Genomic DNA, 23,590 nt, shown 5'->3' with positions numbered 1-23,590 from the left:
TCCTTGAGGAACTTCCTTGCAGGTTGGAAATGTTTCAATCCCTGAGGAAACTGTTACACAACACCACCCCTCCTCATGTAGTGTCCAAGGAAATGCAGAAGGAAGACTCCAGACTCAAATAATATGTAAGAGCAAAGAGCATTTATTAATATTCCAGCATGCATGTAGAGTCGTTCACCTGTACAAAATGGTGACAACCCTGGCAGGAGCGTGCAGGCAGGCTTTTTTAAAGCACAGCTAGGGGAATTTCACGAGTGCTTAAGTCATTTCAAACATAATTGGTTAAACAAGTAGCGGTTACACTAGTATACTTTCTTTTTTTTTTTTTTTTTTTAGATCTAATTATTTATTATGTATACAGTGTTCTGCCTGCATGTATGTCTGCAGGCCAGAAGAGGGCACCAGATTTCACAGATGGTTGTGAGTCACCATGTGGTTGCTGGAATTGAACTCAGGAACTTTGGAAGAACAGACAGTGCTCTTAACCACTGAGCTATCTCTCCAGCCCCTACACTAGTATACTTTTAAGTCTTATCATTATGACACACTTGCACAAGCTTGGCCAGTTCAGATGTGACACAGAAGGGGACTATTGGATTTGTCCTTGAGACATTGTGAGGCTAGTTCAGGTCTTGTCCCTGAATGCAAGAGCATTGTGGATAAATAGCCCTTTGTGGGAGAGACACCTGTTTTGCCCTTCTCAGAGAACTGTGAGAGTGGGAGAGTTTAACCCTTTCACTCACAGTGACCCACAGAGCCAGGGCAGATTCAGGTTTTGGGGGCTCCCTTGAAAAGGGCACCAAAATTAGGAGCCTGGCCTACTGTATATGGGCTCCTCTCCCAGTGACTGTCTCCACTCTCTGCTTTCTCATCCTCTGTCACCGAGTTCTACTCACTCATGAGAGGGATATAGGGGGAGATAAGAGCAATGATGCTATGACCTGGCCTGGGCTACGTTCTGCATGGCCATCAAGACCCTTCCTTCTTGACACTTAAGTTTTCTTATTGTAAAGTGGGCATAGCAGTGTTGGATTCCTGAACACACATACATACACACACACACACACACACACACACACACACACACACACACACACACACGTTGCTTAGCAAATCAGAATTGTTTAAGGACTGTTACCCTGAGAGGATGGGGAGGGGGACTGTTGACAGGGTTTTAAGGGAACTTGGGGGTGGCACAAAAGGCATTTGTGGAAGGAAGGAAAATACAATGTAACAATAGTCAGGGAAGAAAAGGCTACACACCAAACAGCCTAGTAAATACTCCAATGTCCCAGGGTACACTTGGCCTATATGGAGGTACCCAAACATGGCTGCCTTTGTGTTTTAGTTGTTTTTCCATAACACTCCTAGACCAAAAGAGATACCTAATAATAGTTTGGTCATACAATAGTTGAGACAAAAATGAAAAAAGAAAACACCAAAATAAATATTTGGGACCAAATGGCTTATGCTATGTCCTAATGACTTGGTCCATTTGATAAAAAAATACTGTCGTCCCCCCCTCCACTGGGCTAAGGCTGTGTGCTCAGTGGTAGAACTTGTTCAAAGTCCTGTGTTCCATCCCCAATACTACAAAGTGATAGTCTCCCAGATCCTCCAACGCCAAGTGATACCACAAACTAAAGGAAAAATAGTATAATTCTTAGCTGGGAGATGGTACACACCTGTCATTCCAGCACTTGAGGGTGAGGTAGGAGGATTGCAAATGTGAGGTCTGCCTGAGCTACACAGCAAGACCTTGCCTCAAAAATTCTTTATAGGGGGCTGGAGAGATGGCTCAGAGGTTAAGAGCACTGACTGCTCTTTCAGGGGTCCTGAGTTCAATTCCCAGCAACCACATGGTGGCTCACAACCATCTGTAATGAGATCTGGTGCCCTCTTCTGGTGTGCAGATATACATGGAAGTAGAATGTTGTATACATAAATAAAATCTTTAAAAAAATTCTTTATAGGCTCTGAAGAAATGGTTTATCAATTAGCACACTGGTCTTCCAGAAGACCAGGGTTTGAATCCCAGCACCTACACAGTGGCTCACATCTGTAATTCTAGTTTTAGGGGACCTGATATCCTCTTCTGGCTTTCTCAAGCACCAGGCAAAACACCCATACACATACAATAAAAGCTAAAATAAATAAATAAAAGCTTGGGCCAGTGAAATGGCTTAATGGGTGAAGGTGCTTGCACCAAGCCTGAGGACCTGATTCTCAGGGCCCATCTGGTGAAGGAGAGAACCAACTCCTGAAAGTTGTCCTCTCACCTCTGAAGTTTGCCATGCTGGGTATGTACACACACAAGCTGGGCTTTGGTGTCACACACCTTTAATCCCAACGCTCTGGAGGCTGAGGAGACAGATCTCTGAGTTCAAGGCCATTCTAGTCTACAGAGCGAGTTCAAGGACAGCTAAGGCTACACAGAGAAACCCTGTCTCGGTAAAAACTAAATAAGTAAGCAAACAAACAAATGCAATAAAAATTGAATGTCTTATATGACTCCCGTGACTTGATGGGACAAGAGCACACTGATCCTTGGCGTCCCATTAGACACTGCACTGACTTCCCATCCAAACTGAATCTCCAATCTCTAAAATTCTTATCGAGAGCCAGGCGTTGGTGGCGCACACCTTTAATCCCAGCACTCGGGAGGCAGAGGCAGGCAGATCTCTGTGAGTTCGAGGCCAGCCTGGTCTCCAGGGTGAGTGCCAGGATAGGCTCCAAAGCTACACAGAGAAACCCTGTCTCGAAAAATCAAAAAAAAAAAAAAAAAAAAAACAAAAACAAAAAACAAAACAAAACAAAAAACAACAAAAAAAACAGAAACAAAAATCATAAAATTCTTATTGAGGATTTCCTGTCAACTGTCAAGACCCAGGTTTTACCAAGATATAAGGTGAGGGGGGAACGTCACAGGGTCTAATTCAGAAGTTTTAGTGTTGCCATATTCCCTCTAAGAACTAAAATATTCCACCACGCTCTCATTCCTTTACTGTGGTACCCCAGGGTCCTTGGCACAAAGTATGGGAACCCCAGGTTGGAGCTTTTAAAAAATTGTTTTATTTTAGCTGGGCTGTGGTGTTGCCCATATTTAATCCCAGCACTGGGGAGGCAGGGGCAGAGGCAGGTAGATCTCTGAGTTTGAGGCCAGCGTGGTCTACAGAGCTAGTTCCAGGACAGCCGGACCTACACTGAGAAACCCAACACAACAACAACTATTTTATTAATTATTGATTATATTTGAGTTCTTCTCTTTCTCAGTGTCCAAGCTCATTTCAAATGCCAAACTGGCCAGAAATAAAACACAGAAGAACAAAACAAAACAATCTCCTCCCTTGGAAAGCAAACTTCCTCAGGGACCTAACCACAACTTAATCTATGTAAAAGGCATGAATTGTTCTCTGATACCCAAAGTGTAAAATCTGCCAAGTTAATTTTCCAAACCAGATAAAAACACCTTTAAGCCTTCTCTGGTAGAGTCCATCAAGACTCTACCTTTTAAAAAAAACAAAAAAAAAGTTGTTTTGTTTTGTTTTGTTTTGCCTCTTCTTGTTCCTGGGTTTGTCTCAGGGCCATGGGCCTTGAATGTCCATACAAAATTGAGCTGCCCAGGTTTATAGCCTCAGTGCATTCAAAGTGCTGGCCCCACTGTCTTTTCCACTGCCCAGGGCCAGGCTAAGCAGAGGGACTGCTCTTAATTGCTCTTTCCCCAGGTGAAGATCCTGCTTGGTGTGAAGATAGTCACACCCTACCCTTCTGCAAAGCTATGCCCACCAGGGGGAGCAGTGTGAATGGGGTACATCCGTGACTGTGGCTTCTCTTCCCATGGATGACTCCAACCTCTTCCTTTGGGAGGAAGCCTAGTTCCCTGAGTTTTAAAGTAGGTAGTCTCGGGATGAATGTGACCTTCTAATATGTTGTGCTTGCCCTACAGTGATGTCAACATTTTAATTTGAGGGGTACAAGGCTGGGAATCTTGCCCATGTTTCCATTGCAGGGACTAGAAAGATGGCTCAGCAGTTAAAATCAGTTACTGGTTCCCAGAACCTACATCAGATGGCTTACACTTAGGGTAACTACAGCTCCAGGGGAACATGATTCCTCTGAGGGTGCCTGTATGCTCCATGCACAGAACCATTCACACACAGAGAGACATATAATTAAATGCTTTCTTTGCTTTTTTAGACAGGGTGTCTCTGTGTGGCCCTGGCTGTAGACCAGGCTGGCCTCGAACTCACTGAGATCTGCCTGCCTCTGCCTCCCAAATGCTGGGATAAAAGGCATCTGCCACCACACCTGGATAATTAAATGATTTTTTAAAAAAAATATGAAATCCCACTGTATGTCTGGCTGTGGTTGCCCACACTGATAATCCCAGCACTTGGGAGGTGAAGGCAGGAAGCTCCACAGTTCAAGTTCATAGAAGGTTCAAGGCCAGCCCTAGGTAGCATGAGACCCTACCTGCCTTCCACCCATCTATTGCAACATTTAACACGCCAAGGTATTCTATAATTTCTTCTATAATCTGTGTAAATTGCTGCCTAGACCTGAGTATGGATTGTTCCCCTAGGTTGGTCACATTTATGGGGTCATTTACAGCTGCCTGTCCTCTGTAGTCCTTTGACCTTGAGACCCTGACCTAGGTTTTTAAAATATATTTCATCTTAAACACACACACATACACACGTTAGCTAGCCTGAGAGCAAAGGTCCCAGACTGAAGTGTCACAGGCCCAGCTCTTGTCTCAAGGTCTCCATGTGTGTGGATGGGTGGGTGATAAGGCAGAGACATAACTTTTTCCTTCTTAAAACAATTATTTATTCTGTGTGTCTGTGTCTGAGTGCATGCATGCACACTCTGTACACGCAGGAGTCAGAGGATGTTAAAGTCATCACATCCCCTGGAACTGGACTTACAGAGGGTTGTGGACTGGTGTGTGGGTGCCGGAAATCAAACCTGGGCATTCCACCTGGGCCTGTGCTATTAATTGCTGGGCCATCTTTCCAGCCCTCCTTTAGAGACTCCTCCTGGGCCAGAGAGATGGCTCAGGGGGTAAAGGCATTTGCAGCCGCATCTGCTGACTTTTTTGATTCCTTGATCCCACATGGTGGAAAAGTAAACCGATTCACACAAGCTATCTTCTGAACTCCACAAGTGCACCTGCAAGGACACACACACACGAATAAATTAATAGATAAATAAATAAATGTGGGTTGTTTTGTTGTTGTACCTAAAGCGGTGCAGGGAGTGGTGAATAATGGCCCAGCAGTCAGAGAGGACGGGTGGAGTGGACACAGAAGAACGCAGCTGGCCATGCAGCTTTGAAGTAGAGCGAGGCAGGTATAAGCCCCAGGCGGCTCACACGCTGAGCTCAATGCTTGATTTATACCACTTCACTCGGTTGCTTCTCTCTAATTCACTCCACTCTTGCTAATGTGTTTTCTTACTCTCGGGTCCTCCAGGCAGCTCTCTCGTAAACTGCCCGCAGCCCCAATCTCTTCTCCTCTTACCACCCTGTTCATCTGGTCAGCTCAGCTCTCCCCATCACGTGACCCGAGCGTAACTCATAGGATTCTTCCCACGCCAGCTGCGGGTCTGCAGCCGGCTCTGCAGAGGCTGCGGGCCACCATGCGCATGCGTAGCTGTAGGCGCACCTGCGCCTCTGCGGGTGGGGGAAGCCAGACCTCTAAGCGTCCTGCCGCATCATCCAGTCTGGTTGGGTGCTAAGGTGGAGCGACAGACACTGAACCTGATTGGGCCCAAACTCCCGAGGTGATGTGCTTCTTGTGGCTGATACACTCAGAACAAACTGCCCACCCACAAAGCCAAACCTCTCTTTCCGCTGGGGCCTCGGAGCTGCGTCCTGGGCTTTGCAGTTCTCCACTGGGCATTAGGAAGTCAGGAGCCGTGTGGAGATACCAGTCTACACTTAACAGCCTTATGACCTGGGCCAGATGGCTTGACCTTGGCGGCTCCAAAAAATAGTATCACCCCCCAATGGAAATTACTTCGTGTTTTGTGCGGTGCGGAACTCTCAGTCAATGCAGAATATAGACAACTGGGTGTGGCAGCTCACTCATAATCCCAGGACTCAAGAGGCTGAGGCAGCAGTATGGCTAGTTTGAGGCCAGCCTGTCTCAACACTGTCCCTACCTAGATACAGTGTGTGCTGTCTGCCTGGGAGAGACTGTACACTGCTATGTTGGTCATTGTCCTGGATCCTCAGAGCCACCCTGAGAGAGAGGCTTCACAGATAGGGAAACTGAGGTTCAGAGATGTCAGGAAGCCTGGGACCAGGTGTTAGATTCCACATTTAGCATGATCTCAAAATCAGAGTAGAGATCTTTAATTTTTCTGGTAGGATTTCATGTAAGTTAAAGCTACCCACAAACTTGCTGTGTAGCCAAAGATGAAATGATTATCTCAAACACTGTCCTTTGCCTCCTCCACCCAAGTGCTGGACTATAGGAGTCAGCACCCACCAAAGTCAGGGTTCCTTGGCAAGTTCACAGTCTGTCATCCACTTGCTCTTTGGACTATTTTTGTTGTTGTTGTTGCTGTTGTTGTTTGTTTCTTTTTTTTTTTTTGTGACAGGGTTTCTCTGTATAGCTTTGGAGCCTGTCCTGGAACTCACTCTGTAGACCAGTCTGGCCTCAAACTCACAGAGATCCACCTGCCTCTGCCTCCTGAGTGCTAGGATTAAAAGCCTGAGCCACTACCACCCAGCTTGAACTATCATTTAAAAAATAGCATCCATTCTGATTTTAGCCATCACCAGGAACATCCCAGGCATGCACATCTGCAGAAAACCATCTTTTTTAGTCCCTCTTTCTACTGAAATTAAGGAGCTGCTTTATTTGCTGTGGTCTTTGAGGAGGTCCCTTGTACAGAAGGTCACACCACCTGAAAGAAGCCGAGCACAGCAGCTAGGCCTACCCTAGAGCTCTGCCTTCCATCCTGACCCTCAAGCTCTCAGATGTGGTCCCAATGGATGCCATTTTCCTGGAGAAGCCAAGCTCCTTTCTGTTGCCGTGTCTTTGCACCTACCGTGTGTTTACCAGGATGCTCTCCCATGCCCTCCTGCTACTTTTCCCTTGGCTCAGGGAGCCCACTCTGGTTGCAGCCTAGCCACTTCCTTGGTCACATGTCCTGTCACCCACTTTCCTGTTCTGTCACTTTCCGGAATGCATGACTCTTTCAATACTATCTGCCCTTGCCACCTGTCCCTCATGGGCAGGAATCATGCCTCACCCACAGCATTTGGCCTGGGCATCTGAGGACACTCAGTTTACCCTTACTGGCCCACTTGACTGGAGGAATGGCAGTTGAGCCCTCAACATTCCTACTCCTTAAGAATAGGGATTTCTCAAGTTTCTAATTCACATTTCTGTGGTAGATGCATTAACTGTGGAGCCTCTGTTGACACATGACAGCTGGTTAAGGAAGGAGCATGTGGTATCACAACTGTACCCGGGGTTCCCTCACATTTACACATACTATCTCCTCCAGACACAAACCAGAATCTCTAAGCCAAGAAGAGCTGAGACTCAGGGAGAAGACATATTGTACCTTCCCTCTAGGAAGGAAAGAAAAGGTTCTTAGGGGTAGAGGCCAGATGTCTGGGATCCTCTTCCTGTTGCTGTGGATAAAATACCCTGACAGAAGTAGTTTAAGGAAGAAAAGATTTATTTTGGTTCACAGTTCAAGAGGAAGTCCAAGCCCAGCATTGGTGGCACACGCCTTTATTCCCAGCACTCGGGAGGCACACAGAGATGGATCTCTGTGAGTTCGAGGCCAGCCTGGTCTCTAAAGCGAGTGCCAGGATAGGCTCCAAAGCTACACAAAGAAACCCTGTCTCAAAAAACCAAAAAAAAGAAAAAAAGAGGAAGGCCACCATAGCAGTGTAGGCACAAGGGTAGGAGCTTGAGGTGGCTGGTCACATGTGTCCACAATCAGGAAAAAGAAATGGAGGAATATGTGCACTGGCTCACAACCTAGGGCATGATGCCACCCACAGTGGGTGGGCCTTCCCACCTCATTAACCTAATCACGGTAATCTCCCACAGGCATGCCCAGAGTCTAATCTAATCAAGACAATCCCTCACAGGCCTGCCTGGGGGCTTGCCTTATTGATTCCAGTTTCTGTAAAGTTGGCAACAATATCGATTACACTAGAACACTGTTAAACTCCACCCTGGCATTGGTGTATTGAGCTAGGACATATGGTCTCTTAGGTTTGGGACAAACCTTAGGTTTAGCTTCTTTTCTTGTCATACAGTGTAAAACAGTGATTCAGAATCTAAATCATAGCGTTGTATGACCAGGGGCTGGGGCTATAGCTCAGTTGGTAGACTGATTGCTTAACATAGTTCCTGAGCATGACATAAACCAGGTGTGGTGATGTATGCCTATAATCCCAACTTCTGGGAGGTAGCAACAGGAGGATGAGGGATTGCAGGTCATCCTGAGCTACATATTAAGTTTAAGGCCAGCCTGAGCTACAAGAGCCCCTGTCTCAAAAAAAAAAAAAAAAGTATCACAAGCCAGGGAGTTGTGGCACACAGCTTTAATCTCAGCACCCAGGAGGCAGAAGCACGTGTATTTCTGTAAATGTCAGACCTGCTAGAACTGCATAGTGAGAGTCTGTATAAATAAATAAATACACATAATTGAATTACTACTTGATCACTACTCAACACAGTTTACCTGAATCTCAGGGTCCTTGTCTTTTTTTTAAAAAGATTTTTATTTATTTTTATATGGATTTGTATTTTGCCTGCATGTATGTTGGTGTGGAGGTGCCAGATTCATTGGAACTGGAGTTTCAGTTGTGAGCTGCCATGTGGGTGCTGGGAATTGAACCCAGGTCCTCTGGAAGAGCAGCCAGTGCTCTTAACTGCTGAGGCATCATCTCTCCTGGCCCCTTGTTGGTAAAATCACTTAATTTCTGAATGATATGTGGAAAGGATCCCAAATCGCAGGACTGTTCACATTGATGGGGTGTTCACTGATTTCACTCCTGCATCTCCTGGCCTCTGTGACTGTTTTTTATTTATTGTTATTATGCAAGAAGTGTGCTCATACTTGTCATGGTGTGTGATTAGAGACCAACTCTGTGGACTCAGTTCTCTCCTTGTCTCCTTACGTGGGCTCCAGGAATTAGCCTTAGGTTATCAGGCTTGCTGTAAAATGCCTTTATCCACTGAGCCATGCTTTGGAAGCTCACTTGTTTTGTTTTGTTTTGTTTTTTTGAGATGGGGTATTACCATGTAGCTCAGGATAGCCAAAATTCACAGAAAGTCTCCTTCCTCTTCCTTTTTTTTTAGGTCCCCCCCCTCCCCGACAGAGTTCCTCTGTGTAGCCCCAGTTGTCCTGGAACTCACTCTGTAGACCAGGTTGGCCTCAAACTCACAAAGATTCGCCTGCCTCTGTCTCCCAAGTGCTGGGTTTAAAGTTGTGTACCACCACTTCCTGGTGCCTCCTCCTCTTAACTTCTGGGATTACAGATGTTTGCCAACACGTCTAGCACTCCTTTATGGTTAAAAATTAATTTATTGTCAGGCAGTGGTGGTGTACACCTTTAAACCCAGAACCTGGGAGGCAGAGGCAGGTGGATCTCTATGAGTTTGAGGCCAGATTGGTCTACAGAGGGAGTTTCAGGGCAGCCAAGGCTACACAGAGAAACCCTGTCTCAAAAAACAAAAAAATCATTTATTATTATTGTGTATTTGAATGATGTGTGTGACTGTGTATGTATACGTGCTATGGCACTCATGTGGAAGCCAGACCATTTTAGGGAGTTGGTTCCAGAGAACTGTTGTAAAAATTTATAATATTTACTTATTGTGTGGTACCAAGTGTGCGCGCGCGCGTGTGTGTGTGTGTGTGTGTGTGTGTGTGTGTGTGTGTGTGTGTATGTGTGTAGGTTAGAGGACAACTTGTGGGAGTCTCTTCTCTCTTTGGACCAAGTGGATTCTGGGGATCAAACTTAGGTTGTTAGACCAGATGACAAGTGCCTTTACACACTGAGCCATTCAATGGCCCTTCCTTTGTGATTTTTTTTTTTTTGAAACTGGGTCTATGTAGCTCCAGCTGTGCTGGAACTGATTATGCAGACTAGGATATACTGGAACTCACAGAGGTTTGCCTGCCTATGCCTCCCAAGTGCTAGCATTAGAAGCCTGAGCCGGGGGCTGGAGAGATGGCTCGGAGGTTAAGAGCACCAACTGCTCTTCCAAAGGTCCTGAGTTCAATTCCCAGCAACCACATGGTGGCTCACAACCATCCATTATGAGATCTGGTACCCTCTTCTGGTGTGCAGATATGCATGGAAGCAGAATGTTGTATACATAATAAATAAAATGTTTAAGAAAATAAACAAACAAAACAAAAAGCCTGAGCCATTATGCCTGGCTTTGTGATATTTATTTATTATTATCATTACTATTTTGGTTTTTCAAACAGGGTTTCTCTGTGTAGCCCTGACTGTCCTGGAACTTGCTCTGTAGACCAGGCTGGCCTCAAACCCAGACATTCTCTTGCCTCTGTCTCCCAATTGCTGGGATTAAAGGTGTGTGTCACCACACCAGGCTCCTTTGTGGTTTTTCTTTTTCAGAAGAATCTTTAGATTTACTTGTGTGTGTATTTTATGTATATGGGTGTTTCGTATGCATGTTTGCACATCGGAAGAGTGCATTAGATTCCATCAGACTACTGTCAAAGACAGTCGTGCCTACCATGTGGATGGTGGGAATTGAACCTGGGTTCTCTGAAAGAACAGCCAGTGCTCTTAATCACTGAGCCATCTCTCCAGCCCCATCCTTTGTGGTTTTTAAATCAACAGGACTTGTTAGTTTTTCTTTGATGCCCGTTGCATTTTATACTATTTTTCACTGTCAGGAATCAAACCTGAGGCCTTGCATTTACAAGCAAGTGTTCTACACTGAGATACAGCTCCCACTCTTTTTCTATATTTCAAAAGCAATCTTTGCTGGGTGGTGTCAGCCCATGCCTTTAATCACGACACTTGGGAGGCAGAGGCAGGTGGATTTCTGTGAGTTCAAGGCCAGCCTGGTCTACAAAGCGAGTTCCAGTACAGCCAAGACTGTTAGAGAAACAACACCACCAACAACAAAGCAATCTTCTTCATTAACAACAATAGCACAGTGAAAACCTCTATATGACCATTTGAGTAATGTACACTCCAGGAAGGAGATGCTAAGTTCAGTGCTGATTCTATAGCATTTTCAAATTTGATTTGGATCTTGGAAATTACTGGGTTTGTACCAACCGTGTCTTGTGCAAAAGTGCAGGCTCAATGTACAAAATGTCATCTTGCACATAATAATGGGAAAACAATATTAGTGAATGATAGATACTGGCACAGCAGCAAGTGCCTCAGATGTTTGTTTTTGCACCTGAAAAGGAAGATTAGAAACGATGCTCAATTATTGCGCGAATTTAGAAAAATGATGCCTGAAAAGTACGTGGCACAGAGCTTAGCGCTCTGTCAACGATGGGTAAATAGACACAGGGATAGTTTCCATGTACCGTCAGTCTACGTTGCGGCCGGGAATGGGTACAGCTAATAAGAATCTGCCCTTGGCGTTCTTTCTGTTGGCAGGGGAAAATGGAAGGCTTTCAGAAAGCAGAAAGAGCATCTCAGCCTGGCTTTCGGGAGATTCCCAAGGTCTGGGCTGCCAGTGCAGAGCTGACTGACGAAGGGGACTTTAGGACCCTGAGCCCCGGGCGCGCGCGTAAGGCGCAGGGGAGGACGCGCCCGGAGCACATCCATCCAAGAGGGCGGGGCTTTCTCGCCCAGGTCGTGTTACTATTGGTGAAAGCGGGCGGGTGACGATGACGGCTGGCCCGGGCCCCGCCCCTGCCGCCCCGCCCCTCCCGCGCGCGCTGGCCGCTAGGCAGCCTCGCTCTGGCCCGAGTCGCGCCCCCGCGCCAAGTCCGCGCGTCAGTCGGTCCCGAGTGCGGCTGCGGGGCGACCGACTGCAGACAGCGGGGCGCGCGGCCTGGGGGAGGTGACGGTGTCGCGGGAGGAGCGTCGGAGCCCGGAGACTCGCACAACGCCATGGCCCCCATTGGCCTTAAGGCGGTGGTCGGAGAGAGTAAGTGGCGTGGGGTGCTGCCCGGGGGCCAGTTCCTGGCCTCTGGCCGGTGGGACCCGTTACCCAGGCGCCGCCCTCCCGGGAGGGAAGCCCCTCTGGCTTCCTGCGGCCAGCAAGCTTCTCTGACTCACGCTTCTCCCCGACCCCTCTTCACCTCGATCCTCCTACCCTAGACGCCTCTCCGGTCTCTATTCCTCCTTCTCCTTTTCATGCTATCCCTCCTCCTCACACCTCGCCTTCATAAACATCCCATTTTCCTTGTCATCTCCATCACGCCATCTCTCCTTCCTCCCATCCCGTCTCTCTCCTCTCTCCCTCTTCACCCCAGACCACGCATCTCCCTCCCCCATCCGCGCCTTTATCCCCTCCAGCCCAGTAGCCTCCTCTGCAGCATCACCCTCTGCACCCCAACTCTTCTCCACTCTTGCCTTCCTCCTGCTTCCCTTCTCTGCCTTCTGCATTGCTAGAGCTCCTGATTCCGCTCCTCTCCCCCCCACCCCCCGGTCTCCAATCCCTCCCTCTCTCCCACCCTCCCTCGTGAATCGTGACGAACGAAGCCCGGCCTGCGTCCTCCTCCCTCCCTGCCTCCCTCTCCCAGGAGCAGGGCGCTGTCCCCGGCTGCAGGGACCCACCTGGGAGCGGCGAGGCGCGCGCCACCAGGGCTGCTCCTGCCAGCTGGGGAGGGGACGCAGCGTTTTCCTGCGGCGCTGCGGTCTCCTCGCCCGCCCGCCGGCTGGAGCCACGGGGTTCTCTCCGCCTTCCCTTCCCGGGGCTGGACTTCAAGGGCGGGGTCTTAGCGGGGTCTGGAACCCTTCGAAATCCCCAGGGAGAAGGGAGGGCTTCAGAGTGTCGCGGGAGGAGTGGCCCCGCCAGCGCCGCAGTCTGCAGTCTCGCTGCTTGCGGGACTCGGCCCTGGGTGTCGCTGCGGGGAAAATATGATTGTTGATGGGTTTGCATGAAAGGCACAGCAGACATTTTTAAATTATTTATTTTTATATTGGATGGTGATCGTCGACGTGAGGACCGGTTGTGGGTATTTAAAAACGGCGTTCTCAAATAAGATGGGTGGCCTAGGTAGAGAAATAGCACCTCTTCGATATTTTGGCACGTCTTTATAATGAAAACGTTGAGGATTGCTGTGGCTTTCGCTACCCGTTTTTAGAGTAAGAGAAAATGAAAGTGTCTTTTCCCTGAAGGAGAGGTGGGAATTTACAGTTTCCTTTTTCAATGAGCCTCTCCTAAGAGAGCTTGCTCTTGCCGACTCTTCCCCCACTCCCCCGCCCCATCAAATGCAGCATGACCGTTGATGGACACAGCTGCCCTCCCTTATTCTTTAGAGTGGTAAATGGGGAATACTCTTTTGGTGTAATCTAGCCATGTACAGCATTTCCTGATCTAATATGTCAGATGGAATTGTTATAAAAACAAAACCTAAAATGGTCATTAAAAAAAATGCTCACGAACAACCATGCTGTAAAGGTTCCTTGAACTGTTTCTGAGGAAACTCTGTTTAAGACTGGGGGATCCATTGGGATTTGCTAATGTCAACATCTTCATTTTCACCAGTGAGGAAGAAATTTGAGGCTAGGAGCAGTTAAATGGCTTGCTGAAATCCGTGACTAATTTTTTTTTAAAAAAAAAAAAACCTGGTGTCCAAAAAAACAAAACAAAACAAAAAAACTCTTGGTGTCCATTTCCTTGCAACTTAAGTAAAAAATAACTCCCTTGCTTTCTATATACATAACTTCCTCTTAAAAACCCCTTTTCAAGCTTTAGGGGTGTGGAGTGGAATGTCATACTTCACTCCTTCCAGGTGTTATATTTGAATACTACATTTGAAAAATAAAATACATAATATGGAATGCCCACCACAGAACAGAGCCACTGTAGTCCAGACTGCTGGTCCAGAAGACACTATGTAACCTAGACTGGCCTTTAAATTTATCTCAATCCTCCTGCCTCAGCCTCACAAATGCTGAGAATATTATAGGTGTGAGTCACCTTGTCCAGCTTATTTTTTGTTTATTTGAGATAAGGGTTCACTTTGTAGCCCTGGATAGCCTGGTACTTCCTACCCAGTGCAAGCTGGCTTTGAATTCATGGTAATCCTCCTGCTTCAGCCTGCCAAAATGCTGAGATTACAGGCTTGCACCACCATACTGAGCTCAGAAATAGGGTTTTTTCATCCTTTTGCCTAGATGCTTGATTATGTAGGTGTCACCATCACCTCTTGCCTTGCCTCTTTTAGAAGTAAGCATCAAGATAAAAAAAAATCAGTGTGCAATATGGCCAGAATTTCTTTTGAAACAAAGTGAAACCGTGGTGTACAAAAATAAACCCAATTTTACAAAAAAAAAAAAATTGTGAATGTGTGAACAGGATTCTATTTCTGTGACAATTGAGTTAGGCATGTGCTTTAGGAAAATACATCTTAAATTCCATTTTAATGGGATTGGTGGGGTTTCTACTTCAACTTTCTTCTTCCAAAAATAAGAGTGAAATAAAGATGCTGTTTTTTCTTTTTTTGCTGTCTTGAGAACAGAGTCTAATGTAGCTCAGGTGAGCCTGGGGCTGGCTGAAGATGAGTGAAGTACTGATCCTCTAGCTTCTACTACTTTTGGAGTGTGCTGCTGCTGTCTCAGTCAGTGCTGGGGATTGAACCCCGGGCTCTACCCACGAAACTACATCTACACCTAAAGTGCTTCTCTCTTTCCCTCCACCTCAGACAGGGTTTCTCTGTGTAGTTCTAGCTGTCCTGGAACTCACTCTGTAGACCAGGATAGCCTTGAATTCAGAGATCTGCCTGCCTCTGCCTCCCTGAGTTTTGGGATTAAAGACATGCACCACAGCCGCCTGGCTCTAAAGCTGCTGTTTTAAAAACAACTACACACACCAGTTAAAATGTCACCTGCATAGCCTGGTCCTCTTGATCTAAATTGCATCCCATAATCACTTTCTTAGGGTAACTATTGCTGTGATGAACATTTGGCTTACACTTCCACATCATCATTGAAGGAATCAGGACAGAGCAAGAGGCTGGAGGCAGGAGCTGATGTAGAGGCCATAGAGGGTGCTGCTTACTCCTGATGGCTTGCTCAACCTGCTTTCTTATAGAACACTGGACCACTAGCCCAGGGGTGGTCCACCCACAGTGGCCTGGGCCCTCCTCCTACTCCAGTCGGTAATTAAGAAAATCCCCCTCAAGCTTGCCTACAGCCCCATTTTCTTAATTGAGACCCCCCTCGTCTCTGATGGCTCCAGTTTGTGTCAAGTTGACAGAAGACTAGCCAGCACAGTCATTGTTAGTTTTTTGTGATAATTAAAAATGATCTTGCTTGTTTTTGTTTGTCTGATTGGTTGGGGGAGGCCCACATTTTCTGAATGAACAATGTCATTTAGGATGTGAATGAAAGTAGTTTTGAGCTCCTTGCTTTCCCCTATAATCTGCCCCAGTCTAAGGCAGAGCCTTGTGCATGTGCAGTACCAGCCCCAGTGCCCTGTTGTTCCCTTCAGAGTTGAGTGCCGTTGAATAGCCCACAGCTGTCCATATAAGAAAAGAGAGTATGGGTTGATTTGGCAACTTATTCTACAGACAGTGTTTAGAGCTTGCTAGTAACTATGGGAGTTTCAAAGTTGAATAAAACATTGGTCTGTGCCAGGCAAGCATGGTGGCATATGCCTTTAATTCCAGTACTTGGAAGGCAGAGGCAGGAAGATCTCTGTAAGTGTTAGGCCAGCCAGGGCTCCTTAGTGAGACCCTGTCTCAAAAACAAAACAACAAAATGGGACTAGTTAAACTATTATAATGGACAGTCCTCGGTGAGGCTTTCCACTGCTTTCCCAGAACACTTTAGTAGGACAGACTCATTGTATTGCACTTATGTGTATTGTCTTGCCCATCTAGTTCGTGAGTTTCTTCAAGGGAGAATATAGGTGTCTTGCTCTTATGTGCATGATTTAGGTGCTGGCACTCAGGTAATGTTGCACAAATAACTAATGAGAAAGAAAATAGACTCAGTAACTAGAATTATGGGAAAAATTCAGACCCTGTTGTCAGCTGGGACTATGGGTTCTTGTGCCTCTGTACCAGCTTTTTACTGGGGATGAACTTAGGTCCCCATGGTGCCTGCAAGGCTTTACTAGCTGAGCAATCTCCCAAATCTAAGGGACTATCTGTCTGTCTATCTATCCATCTACCTATTTCAGACAGGGAGGTAGATAAACAAAAACAAATTACACATTTTCTCATGCTGTCCCCTATGGACAGTTTCTTTCTTTTTTTCTTGTTTTGTTTTTTAGTATTTACTTAGTATATATACTGTGTTACCTCTGCATGTATGCCTGAAGGCCAGAAGAGGGTACTAGATCTCATCACAGATGGTTGTGAGCCACCATGTGGTTGCTGGGAACTGAACTGAGGTCCTCTGGAAGAGCAGTCAGTGCTCTTAACCTCTGAGCCATCTCTCCAGCCCTATGGACAGTTTCTTCTCCCACTCTCAGCTCCTGGCAGCCATTGGACTTTTTCCATTCTCTTTAGTTTTGCTTCTTCCAGAATGCCATATCAATGGAACATAGCTTGTAACTCTTTTTGTTTTGTTTTTTGAGACAGGGTTTCTCTGTGTATCCCTGGCTGTTCTGGAACTCACTGTGCAGACCAGGACGGCCTTGAATTCATGGATCCACCTGCTCTGCTTTCTGGAGTGCTGGGATTAAAGGTGTATGCTACCTTGCACAGCTTTTAAAATATGATTTCTGGGACTGGGGAGATGGCCCCACTTGATAAAGTGCCTGCTGTGCAAGCATTAGTACCTGAGTAGTTCAGATCCCCAGCACCCAGGTAAAAATGCCAGGAGGGAGTGGGTGGAGGAGACAGATGGATCCCTGGACGGTACTGGCCAACAAAACTGCTCCACAGGTTAAGGTGCATAGAGATAGCAGAAGACACCAATGTTGGCTGCTGACTTCCATTTGTTTGCACAAATGTGCTTTCATGTACAGATACACACACACACACACACACACACACACACACACACACACACACACTTTTTAAAACTGCCTTTCTTTCATCAAGGGTGGTAGTAGTACATGATGGCAATCTGAGCACTAAGGAGGTCAAGGCAGGAGGATTGCAGCAAGTTCTAGGCTACACTAAACTGCATGAGAAGTTCGAGGCCAGCTAGGGCCATGTGAGACCCTGTCTCAACTGCCCTGTCCTCCCCAAAAGTGACTTCCTTCATATACCGTATTGCATTTGCTGTTGTGTTGTGTTTGCTGTTTGTTCCTTTTCATCCATATGGATGTCCTCCATCCTCCAGACCAAGGACCTTTGAGTTGTTTCCAGTTACAGGCAATTACATGTAAAGGTCTACCCACAGATTAAAACAAAATTACACTTATTTATTTTGTGCCCGTGTGTGCATGTGCACATGCATATCCTGGCAAATGGGCACGTCTGGAGTTGGCTCTTTCCTTCCACCATGTGGTTCCTTGTAACTTAAGGTCATCGGATTTCATGGCAAGCACCTTTACTGCTGAGCTTTCCACTGGCATATACCCATAGATTTTTATGTGAATGTAGCATATGGCTATCTAAATGCCTGTGGGTTAGGATTAATGGATTGTAGGGTAAGCATATGCTTAACTTTGTAAGAAACTGTCAATGCAGAATTCTGAAATGGCAGTAACATACTGTTATTCCAACCTGTGAAGCTCAAAATTTCTCTTTGTCGGGCATGGTGGTTGCACACCTTTACTGTCAGCACTTGGGAGTTTGAGGCCGACCTGGCCTACGTAACAATTTCCAGGCCAACCTGGGTTACATAATGAGACTCTTGTCTTCTTGTGAGCTGTTGGTGTTTTGAGCTGGCTACCTTGAGTGGCTGTGGTAGTTCAGTTTCCATTTGTATTTGCTGAGGGGTTTTGCGTGTGTTTCTGTATGTCACTGGTAAAGTTTCCAAATCTTTGCATTTTAAACTAGGATGTTTTCCTATTATTAGCTCTTAAAATCTTCAAATAGGGGCTGGAGAGATGACTCAGAGGTTAAGAGCACTGGCTGCTCTTCCTGAGGTCCTGAGTTCAATTCCCAGCAACCACATGGTGGCTCACAACCATCTATAATGAGATCTGGTGCCCTCTTCTGTTGTTCAGGAATACATACAGGCAGAACACTTTGTATATAATAAATTTTTTAAAATCTTTAAAAAAAATCTTCAAATATATATTAAACATGTGATTTTCAAATGTCTTCTCTAGTCTGGTTTTGTCTTTTTATTTTCAATGTTTTCCAAAGAGCAGAATGTTTACATTTTTCTTACGTTTCTTTTTGTTTCCTAAGAAATCTTTGTTTAGCTTAAATTCACAAAGATTTCCCCCTGTTTTCTTCTAAAAGCTTTTACATTTGGGGTATTTTATTTATATTTGACTCATTTTGAGTTAATTTTTATATAACATGTGAGGTATGGTCAAGGTTTATTTTTTTTCTCTTTTGTTTGAATGTCCAATTGTGCCTGCACCATTGAATGGTCTCTGTGTCCTTGTTGACATCATCTGGGGATATGTGGGTGGGTCTGTTCCTGGACATTCTGTCCTGTTGTTGAGCTGCAGGGGTGCTTCCCTCAGCACCTGCTCTTGGTCATCTCTGCTCTAAATTAAGTGTGGGAGCCTGCCTGTCCACATTGGGGTTCTTCTGTTTTGTTCCTTTTCATAATCAATTTTAGAATCAGCTTTTTGATTTGTTATCTGTGAACATTTTAGAATCAGCTTTTTGATTTGTTAAAAACTGGAATTTTTATTGCCATTGTGTTGACTCTATAGATCAGTTTAGGGAGATCTGACATCTTAACAACTTTTATTAGTTGAGTTTATTTGCTGTATTGCAACACGTATATCCAAGTTCTTTGTTTCACAAATAAGAGAGCTAACACCATAATAAGGAGAATCCCAGAATACAAGGTAAATTTATAATAATTGTGTTTCCCTCAATTAGCAATGAATAATTAAAAAGCAAAATGTGAAATAATACTGTTTATAGAGCTGGGGAGATACGCTCAATTATCTTGCATTTTGCATTTGAGAGGCCCAGGGGAAGGTTTCCAGTGAAGTGCTTAGATATAACATTATTTGCAAATCTGTGTGTTGAAAACTCTAAGTTCATAACAGTGAAATCCTAGAAGGTGTAAATAGAGTTACCATGTTCATGAATGGAGAAACTGTCACATTTATTTATTTATTTATTTTTGTGGGGGCGTTCAGGTCAGGTTTTCTCTTTGTGACTTTGGAGGCTGTCCTGGAACTTGGTCTCGAACTCACAGAGATCCGCCTGCCTCTACCTTGAGAGTGCTGGAATCAAAGGCGTGTGCCACCAACGCCTGGCTTTTTCACATTTATTTTATCTTTTTTGTTTTTTAAATGTCCTCAAATTCTCTAGGTATGTGCATATAACAGCAATTTCTTGGCTTTTTTTTTTTTTAAGTAGAACAGTTAACAGTTTTAACAGTATTTTTTGTAACACAAATAATAAAAACCCAGAGACTGATATTGGGGTTCAAGCTTCAAGCTGAAGATCAGAAAAGCAGAGTGGCCAGCCACCAGCTCTTACCTCTACCTCGGGCTAAAAGGGCTATCTTTATCATGGTTGGGGAATAAATCTCCCCATCAAGCCTCAGACTGCAACCCCAGGCCACTGCCTCTTCCTTTTATGCCTCTCAAATCCTGGGATTAAAGGTGTGGGATCCCAAGTGCTGAGACCACCTTTGTGTGAGCTGTTTCTCTTTAGGACTGGATCAATTTCTTGTAGCTCAGTGTGGCTTTGAACTAACAGAGACCCATCTTCTTGTCTCTTGAGTCCTGGGATTAAAGGTGTGTGCCACAATTGCCTAGCTCAAAGGCTGGCTAGTATGGCTGCTGCAGTTAAAGGTGTATATAACCCTTGCCTGGCTTGTTGCTAGCTTTGCTTTCTGTACCCTCAGGCAAGCTTTAACAAATCATAAATAAGCCAGGCATTGGTGGTGCATGCCTTTAATCCCAGCACTCAGGAGGCAGAGGCAGGTGGATCTCTGTCAGTTCGAGGCCAGCCTGGTCTACAGAGCGAGTTCCAGGACAACCTTCAAAGCCACAGAGAAACCCTGTCTTGAAAAACAAACAAACAAACAAACAAACAAACAAAAAACAATAATGTATCACCACAATTCTTCTGTTTTTGTTTTTTGAGACAGGGTTTCTCTGTGTAGCTTTGGAGCCTTTCCTGGAACTCACTCTGTAGACCACCTGTCTCTGCTTCCCAAGTGCTGGGGTCAAAGCGGTGTACCACCACTGCCTGGCCAGTTTTAACAGTATTTAGCTAGATTTTTCTTTAACATTTATTTATTTTGTGTCTTTCACTCTGTGTGCACACCCATGAAAGGAGATCTTGTAGTCAGTTTTCTCCTTCTACTGTGTGGCGTTTGGGGATTGAACCAGGGTTGTCAGGCTTGGGGACATGTGCCTTTCCCTGCTGAGCCGTCCTGCCAGCCCTCAGAATTTAACTTTTGAAGAGCTTCCGAAGTCTCTGCACCTTCTCACCACCTCACCTTTCCTCAGCTGTCTGGGGGCTGAAGTTCTACAAACCCCTTACTAAGGCCTGCTCTCCTCCTCTGTTCCTCCTTCCCTCCCCAACTTCCTTTCTTTGACAGTATCTTTCTATTTGTTCCAGGCTGAACTCAATTCTTAGGCTCAACTCAACTGTTCCTTCTACTTCCTTTGAATTTTTTTTAAATAAAGCAACTTTCTTGATATATAATTATGATTTTATGTCTTTTTTTTTTTTTTTTTTTTTTGGTTTTTTGAGACAGGATTTCTCTGTGGCTTTGGAGGCTGTCCTGGAACTAGCTCTTGTAGACTAGGCTGGTCTCGAACTCACAGAGAGAGATCCGCCTGCCTCTGCCTTCCTAGTGCTGGGATTAAAGACATGTGCCACCAACGCCCAGCTGATTTTATGTGTTTTTAGACATTTATTTTAAATATAAAAATTGTTAGACTTTTTTGGGACTTTTTTGCTTTTTTAAATAAAGCAACTTCCTTGATATATAATTGTGATTTTATGTCTTTTTTTTTTTTTTTTGGTTTTTTGAGACAGGGTTTCTCTGTGGCTTTGGAGGCTGTCCTGGAACTAGCTCTTGTAGACCATGTTGGCCTCAAACTCACAGAGATCTTCCTGCCTCAGCCTCCTGAGTACTAGGATTAAAGGTGTGAGCCACCACTACCCAACTGTAAAAATTATTTTGGGTTGATCTCGTTGTGTCTTTGTTCCCAGTTTATTTATTATTATTTACTTATTTAACTTTGAGTCAGTGTCTCACTGTGTGGCTCAGGCTGTTCTGGAACTCATAGCAGTTCTCCTGTCTGAATCTCCTCACTTCTGGGTTTACAGGTGTGCACCACCACACCCAGCTATGCCTGGCTTTTTGGTGTTTATTTCTAGAAATATTCCTCCTTTTTGGAAGTGGTTGTCATGTTATAATGATGTGATTTACAGTTTAAGTTGTGGCAGAATTTCCCTAAGCAGTGGTTTAGGGCCCAAATAGCATCCTTATGTCTCCATCATTTGCTAGAGCTGGCATCTGCCCTCTGAGTATCTACATTGTGTTGACTGTCAATTGTCTATTGTATTGGCTGTCCATTGAAAAGGTTTCCCTCTGGCTCTTTTGGCACACAGCACCTCTGAGACAAACAGGTGTCTGGCAGCTAATGAAGTGTTTCTTCTTTAGTGAAGTGGTCAGGCCAACTTTTGTATTACTTCTGGCAATTCAGCTCTTGTGGTCCTGAGCTTGCCCTAGGAGAACTGTTTTGGGAATGCAAGCTTTGAGGCTGATCAGAGGGACCCAGCTCTCTTAAGGGTGTTTGGCTAGAGGTTAAGCACTGTGAAGTGCTACTGAGAATGCTAATTTCCAGGATGGATCTTTTTTATTTTATTTTATTTTATTAGTTCAAATTAGGAACAAGCTTGCTTCAGATGTCAATCCCTTTTCCCCTCCCCCCCCCAACATCCCACCTGCCCCTAGCCATCTCCCCTCCACTCCCCAGGCAGGGTAAGGCCCTCAAAAGGGGATCCCCAAAGTCTACCACATCATCCTGAGCCAGGCCTAGGCCCTCAGGATGGATCTTTGTGGTAATCATCCTCTGATACGTTTCCTCTGAGTAATTGAAGCTGTTAAGAGCAAGTTTCCTGGTCCACCCTTCCCCTGTCAATCAGTTAGCTTCTCAGCAACCAACCAGATTACCATCATGGCAGCCCAGCTGCTTTGAACAGTTCCACAGGAACTTGAGGAAACTACCTCAGGAGGCTTTCCTGGTAGTTACAGCCTCTCCAGACAATTGGCAAGAAAGAACAAGAAATGGGTTCTGCTGTGACAAGCCTCTGTGAGCTCTCCGTTAGCCTCTGTGAGCTATTCTCAGTTAGGGTTGAAGGGGATGTCCCTCTTCAGCAACTAATATGTGTTTAGAAGATTTATGATTGGTACAGAAGTGAGGCTTGTGATTGGTGGAACAGACAAGGCCCTGGATGTTAGAAGCTTTGGAAAGCATTCCATGCCCAACTTCCAGCTGTTTTTAAGCAAAGAAAGACTTTGATTTCAGCTTAATTTTTATACAACGTGTGAGGTGTGGTCTTACTTTGTTTTTAGGTCAGTCCAGGAAATGTCTTTCCTGTGATCCAACCCCGGTATTGCAATATTAGCTCCTGAAAAGCCTAATCCCAGTGGTCTGTATTTATGTACGGTCTTCTGGTTAGCCTTGACTTTGATGTGTAGCCAACAATGACCTTGAGCTCCTAATCCTTCTGCCTCCACCCAGTGCCAAGATTACAGGTATGTACCACTGTGTCAGGCCCTACTTGTGGTCATTGTCATGCGTACTGAGGACTGGGTTGGTGACACTAAAAACATGTGAAAGTCTGGGCTTTTACCCCAAGCAATGGAAGCAGCAGAAGCAGCAGCAGCAAAAAAGTAGTTGAGGTCTAGAGGGCAGCTGGGACCAGAACCTGGGGAGCTGAAATGAGGAGATACTGTTGCAGAAGTAGGAGGGGGGAAAGAGCAGAGAGCCATGGAGGGTGGAGACTGGGGAGAGCCAAGACTGTAAATTCAGAGAGCCATCAGTGGCTAAGAGCTGAGGGTTCCAGCACATGCAGTGAGCTCTGGAGCTATAACTCTGGCTGAAGGGTTCCTAGCATTCAAAGCCCAGGGCAACAAGCCTCCAACTTGAGCACCTAGAGATGTAAGTCTGCAGCCAGGAGCCCAGCCCTAAGCCCCCGACTTTGAAGGGCTAGCACTTGCTCTAACCTGAGCAGCAAGAGGTGGAAGCCCCTGGCTTTTGGCATGCTGTCCTAAGTTGTCAGTCCCTAGGTCTAAAGCTCAGTTTGTAAGGCATTGGCATAGAAAGGCTCAGGAGGCCAACATCAGGGACTGCTCTTTGTCTAGTCCTGA

The 23,590-nt window shown here is 45.6% G+C and overlaps 1 protein-coding gene across 2 annotated transcripts in view; it reads left to right on the top strand.

Moving 5' to 3' along the window:
* The first annotated feature begins 11,923 nt into the window (after positions 1-11,923).
* Positions 11,924-23,590, top strand: part of Stxbp1 (syntaxin binding protein 1) — a 58,070-nt gene continuing 46,403 nt past the window's right edge. Inside the window, exon 1 of one of the 2 annotated variants that reach the window (XM_027423775.2) lies at positions 11,924-12,131. In XM_027423775.2, the coding sequence (XP_027279576.1) occupies positions 12,095-12,131 (37 nt within the window). In that variant the 5' untranslated portion in view covers positions 11,924-12,094. The remainder of the gene's footprint in view (positions 12,132-23,590) is intronic. The other variant, XM_027423776.2, reaches the window with a different exon arrangement.

Source organism: Cricetulus griseus, chromosome 6, assembly GCF_003668045.3.
Source record: "Cricetulus griseus strain 17A/GY chromosome 6, alternate assembly CriGri-PICRH-1.0, whole genome shotgun sequence".
Lineage (NCBI taxonomy): Eukaryota > Metazoa > Chordata > Mammalia > Rodentia > Cricetidae > Cricetulus > Cricetulus griseus.
This window is presented reverse-complemented; position numbering and strand designations above follow the sequence as displayed.